Source organism: Oryzias latipes, chromosome 22, assembly GCF_002234675.1.
Source record: "Oryzias latipes chromosome 22, ASM223467v1".
NCBI classification, from domain to species: Eukaryota; Metazoa; Chordata; class Actinopteri; order Beloniformes; family Adrianichthyidae; genus Oryzias; species Oryzias latipes.
In genome coordinates, this window is record NC_019880.2 from 14041721 (window position 1) to 14047720 (window position 6000).

Consider the following 6000-nt stretch of genomic DNA (forward strand, 5'->3'; position numbering starts at 1 on the left):
TTTGACCACAGCAGACAATAACCTTAAATCACCCGCAGGGTGGTTGCAGGAGTTGAGGACACATGTGACTTTTAACTACTCATAAGTGTGAGTGACCAGACAGTTTGTAGGCCTGAAACAGCCCATCATTCAGAGCAGCAGACGCTTCGAATGAGTCTTTAAGAGCCAAAAATAGACATCTTTAAACCATTAAACCTAGGCTTTTTGGACCACAACAACCTTGATGACTGAGAATGCAAAACATCCCCTTTTTTCTTTGCCAATATATTCACATCAAGACTCCTCTTTTTTTAATCTATATTAACATGAGACACAAGCTGCAAGGAGTAGTACTTTTCTGCAAGATAGTTTTAACAAAGGTCAACTAAAACGAAACTTAATCTTCTCTTTCTTTAATTTACTTCCTTGTGGTGTTGCTTTGTATATAAACTTTAACGCAGGTATGCTTCTTCAGCCATTTACTGAGAAGTTATTGGAACAAAAATACCCTGGAGTTCTCTTTGTCTGAAGTTTTGACAGCTTTCCCATAATAAGCATCAGTTTTGGCTACTGTAAAAAATATGTGGGTCCACAGAGTTTTCCCGCTACATCACTCTTAATTCAATATGTATAGTAATTTGACTATTAATACTCCAATGAATAGATTTTTAAATGTTAAAAATCTAAAAAAAACTGTCTGAAGTTGGTTTTATTGGCTCAATTAACATAACATTTCAGATTTTAATATCAGGGTTTCAAAAATTTTGAATAATTTACAATTTTTCTTTTGTCATCCTGTTTTAATTAAGTGTACCCAACAAAAAATTTACAAAACTTTCGACACTGTATACAATTTTTAATCCTGTTATTTTTTTTTTTAAAAGGGAAGAAAAACCCCCAAAGAAAACAACAACTGTTTCTCATCCCCAGTATGTTTGGCTTTTGTGACATGTTTTAATGAAATTAAGTCTCCATCCAGCACATAAGTTTTGTTTCGCAGTTCATGTGCTCTAATGAATTTCTCATGTTGGCAAACGCCGATCTGACATTTTACAGTCTCTAATTCTATGATAAAAGAGAGTCAAACAAAGGGAAAATGTATCCCAGCAAAGCTGCAGGGTTTTTTTCTGCAGACATCTGTGAAACACTTCTGTTCAACTGAATCAGGCCACTAAACAAATAAAAGAGGACAGTCCTGACTGCACATTTGAGACTTAAAAACACTTCAAGTGTCCCAGCTACTTTGATGAAGTACTCGATTTTTTTGGTAATGTCAATATTTTTAAAATATTCATTGTAAAGAAGTGTTCATCTTACATTTATTCTCATTATATAAATGTGTTACACAGCTGTTGACTCATTCACTTTATCAGCAGACACAACACTGAACTGATCTTTGAAATAAATTAGTTTTTCATTGAATTTCAAATAACTAATTTTATTTATAGAAGGTATAAGATGCCTCAGAAAAGGCCAAATTCTCTGCCACACTCACCTAAAAACACTGATGTTTGGAATACTGGGCGGTTGATTACAATGTCTGTGAGTAGCACCGCCACATATTTACTGCAAATGTCTTTCTGTGCCTGGTTTCTGATGAAGAGCCGCAGGAGTTTTTCAGAGGGTGGTCTTTGACAGGTGATCGATGTAAGAGCTTCACATAGAAGACATAGGAATGTGATTTTTTTTTGCCTGGAGTTACTCAGTAGGGTGTGAGGACAAGGGGAAAACAACCAAATGAGTGTGATATTTACTCAGCAAAGAGTCTCTCCGTGGTGAAAAATGGGTTTTCCTATAGGACCTAATTCTGCTGCAGATTTTTTTTCCGTGTTGGGATGGCCGCTATCAACTCCACGTTACCTGATGGGAAACTCAACTTAAGTATTTACAAATTCCATTGACCACAAATAATATTGAAATCACACCCCTTATTACTCCCTTAATGCTTGGATTGATATCACATAGATTAACTAGGTCAGAACATCCTTATTCCGAGGCCAGGGACATAGTGTGAGCCTGTTATGACAGCTGCAGAACAAGAGCACATGTGCTGACAGGATGATTTCAATGATGACTAAACTCAGCGACTCAACATTTCGCTCCTCTGAACACATTTTTGGCATCATTTTCATGTCACTGAAGGTGACTGAAGGTTGCTGTTATTGGTTCAAATTGATTGCTGCATTCACAGCTGTCCATCTCACTCCCTAGAACATCAGGCGGCAAAGGTTCAAAACTGAAGGTTTGTACAGCCAAGTTAGGAGAAACAAAAGGGTGCATCGTCCCCAAGACAGAATTCAAGAGCTTTTTTAGGGCCTTGACCAACATTTTACTTGTGACCTACATAGTTTAAAAAGGCTGGCTTTCATCCTTGAGCTCACATGCAGTCCCAGGCGTATTGCATGTGAGGAGTCTGGCTGATCTGTAGAAAAACAATTCCAACATCCAACTGGAAGTACTTTTTTCCCCAGACAGCTTCCAACTAGAAGCTCTGAGGCAACATCAACAGTGTGGTTTATTATGATGAAGTGCCAATCTTGTGTCAGCTCATGTATTAATGAAGCACATTTTTTTGGATCTTTCAAAAACTGAGTTTGGAGATCGGTAAATATTTTGTAAAAATATTTACATAGGATGCTGGGAAGTTGGCAGGATGTTGGGATTTATATAAAGTAACTTTTTGTTGTTACTATCTAAGATGCGGCAGACAGTACAAGTTTGAACTTTGAGAATTTCTCTATGGAGTTTCCTATCTCAACTGATTGTATTTCAGCTTTAACCCTTGTGCTATCTTAGATGACCCCACCCATACTTTGACGTGTTCTTCCTACCATGACAAAGGTGGATAAAGGTGGAAAGATTTCATGTAATCCATGGACACCAGTGAAGTTCACAAATCATTGAAGAAAAAAGGTTCAGCGCACTGTCTAGTGGGTCTGTATGACCCAACTCCCAATGTTAAAGTGTCTAGGACAGCACAAGGGTTAAAGGAGCCAGCGCTTTACTTGCAGGTCTTACCTCTCAGAAAATGTCGATGGTAAGTGGTAATTTTTTATACTTTCATTTAAAAAAAACATTTACCCTCTGAAAGGCCTAGGAGCTTCAGGATCATGCACAGTTTTTGTGTATGATCATGGACTAGCATGCACTTGTTGCCAACTAGATCCACGTAGGCATGTGTTTTCCTTTTCTGAGCTGGCTCAAAACTGGACAGCTCCAGCATTGCTCACCATTTTTGTTGTACCGGTGATGTCAGGTTGGGGGTGTGAGGGGATGTAAGCTAGTGGAAGAGCGTGTAAACAGAGGACTATGGGGAAGGGAAGTGGGGGCGGTTTGCTCCACACCAACAGTCCCTCCCATAATTCAGAGGCGAGTTTTTGATGAACTCCTGCCCCTCTGCAGAAAACGTTTTGGTTCACTTATAGCAAAAAACACGTTTTTTTTTGTTTTGGCTAAAAATGTAATAACCATAATTAAGAGACCACTTGAAGGGAGTCTTAACTGTTCCTAGGACAGTCTTCTTGATGGAGATGTTGTTCCTGGGTTGCAGCCCCAACTATTCCATTTAACACAGGGACTGTTGTTACCTTCACCCTTTACATTTTTTCCCACTCTTCTCTCAGAGTTTGATATTTCTTCAGCTTTGCATGTTCCATGCCGCTTTGCCTATCCTGGTGTTGATGTTCCTGCATCCATCACTGCATCCATCACTGTGGCCTTCCTTCCTTTTTTTCTTTTTGTCCAGCACTATTATATCTGTTCTGTTATCCATCACCAATTTGTCTGTCTGTTTCTTGAGGTCCCACAGGATCTTAGCTTGATCATCATCATCATCTACCTTTTCCATCTTGATCTTGGGATTTCCAGTTCCAGCCCTTACTCATCACAGATGCTTCTTCTACACATATCAGCCACTTGGTTATGGCGCTCCATGTATGCATAGCTTCTTACACCTCTGCTGGAATATCTCAGGGGTGTTTGCACAGCTAACATAAGGTCCATAATCCTAACAAAATTACAAATGGCATTCTGCAAGGCTCTCTTTAATTCCCTCCATTATGATTTTTGTTTTCTGGAAGATTCACAAGTTCTTTCAATGTAAATAACTTTGTGTAACTACAACTTTCACCAGTGTGTGAATGTGTGAGTGACTGGGTGAATGGGTCTGTGACTGTAAAGCGCTTTGTCCTTGTAGGAAGAAAGGCGCTATACAAGTTTACGCCATTTACCATTTACCATTTACTTTCATGAATTTGATTCGATGTATCTATTTGGACAGGGTCAGCAGTCAAAAAACTAGCATATCTCTTTGATAGGTTATGGGTTTGCCTTGGGGTTATGCTCCCTCATTCTTGTCACCCCCCTCAGCGGAAGATGTGGTTCAATGTTTATTTAATTCCAACTAAAGTATACAAATGGAATACTCATAAAAGCTTGATCTTTTATTAAATTATTCATATTTTTTAATTGCCACAATGTCTTTACTTTGTAAATGGATGGTTTGTAAAGATACTACAGTGGTCGGAATTGATGCAGTTGTGTTTGAATTCAACTGATGCTTACTTTATTGAATGAAAAAGCACACTGTGTTTGACATTAAACATAATTATAGTGATTGTGTGTCTACAAATGACACAAACTAAAACATGTGTTTGTGTTTTCCTGCAGAATGAGTCCCCCAGCCTTACTGAGGAGCAGCTCCTCATGCTGCTGAACGAATGTGAGCTGACGGAAAATTGGATGAAGTGCCACGAAATTAGTCAGTAGGCCCTGACAAAGAAGATTTTATATCCTGTTTTTCTAAATGTTTCATTTCTGTGATTTGACTTTGATTAAAACCTTTTTCATTTAATAGATTAACCTAAAATTGGGAGCCGGTTTAGCTTGTGCTGGTTTGCGGCGTCTCCCGTTTGTGAAACTAGGGTTCAGTTCCGGGCTGCTCCCTATTCCCTTCTCTGCTTCTGTGCCAGTCCCAAGCCCAGCAACATTGAGAGGGTTGCATCAGGAAGGTCATCCGGCGTAAAACATTACTAAGTTAACCATGCGACTCATCCTCGAAGGAGGAGTTGTTTCGATGTGGCGATCCCTGATGGGAAAAGCCAAAAGAGAAAGAAGAAGATTAACCTAAAATTGAATAATATATGTAATGTACCTTTCCAAAAAATGCCCTTTTCTACGCTTTTTGTTTGCAACCAAATTCCAAACCATAGCTTGATGTAATCTGTGGCACAAGCTAAATATTTTTTAAAGTACATACAGTTTGTGTCATTGAGTAGGAGAATGGTGAATTTCTCAATGCCAGCCTCTGCTTTACATGTTGGTTTTCTTCTATGCTGTGTGGTCAGAGATCCCATGTTACATAAAGATGTTTGTTCCTTCAGTTCATCTCCAAGAATTCAAGTCATTCTTGCCTTCATAGGTGATCTACTCAAAGGGCAGAGATTGATCAGACTTTGTGAAATCTGGCCGATGTAATCTGTTTTCATATAACCGAGTGGTTTACTTTAATAAAAGACAACAATCTTCAGATGTTCTTGTTTGAGGAATTTTTTTTATTTGGTATAAGTTGTTGGCACCATTCCAAGAGGCTCCTGGCTGTATATCCAGCACCTGGACGACTCTTGCCCGAGGGCTTTTCCTTTCGGCTATCCTGGCACCAGACCTGGACGGCTGTGCTGGCCTTGCTCCCCACCTCCACCACACACCGTGACCCGAGCTAAATTACAGGAATTACCTCACATTCCTCAAAAACTGAGAACGCCCAGATAAACAAGTCCTACCATTAGCCCTGCTACCAGAGCCGCACTATCTGCACAGAAATCTAAACATAGACGCTGGAATGATCTAAAAGAACAAACTCAATCATTTTTACACTGACTGGAAAGGAAAGGATTCGTAACGATTTGGTTGCACGTGTTTTATTATTTGTCTGGTTCACAAATAAAAGGTGTGCAATTAGCATGATGCATCCCGAGAATGGAAGATGCAGTGATCTGCTCATGTATGGTAATGGAAACCCTG

The 6000-nt window shown here is 39.3% G+C and overlaps 1 protein-coding gene across 1 annotated transcript in view; it reads left to right on the forward strand.

Moving 5' to 3' along the window:
• fsip1 (fibrous sheath interacting protein 1) overlaps positions 1-5508 on the forward strand; it is a 30968-nt gene extending 25460 nt beyond the window's left edge. Inside the window, exon 10 of the mRNA XM_004082597.3 lies at positions 4648-5508. Within this exon, the coding sequence (XP_004082645.1) occupies positions 4648-4746 (99 nt within the window). The 3' untranslated portion in view covers positions 4747-5508. The remainder of the gene's footprint in view (positions 1-4647) is intronic.
• The last annotated feature ends 492 nt before the right edge of the window (positions 5509-6000 follow it).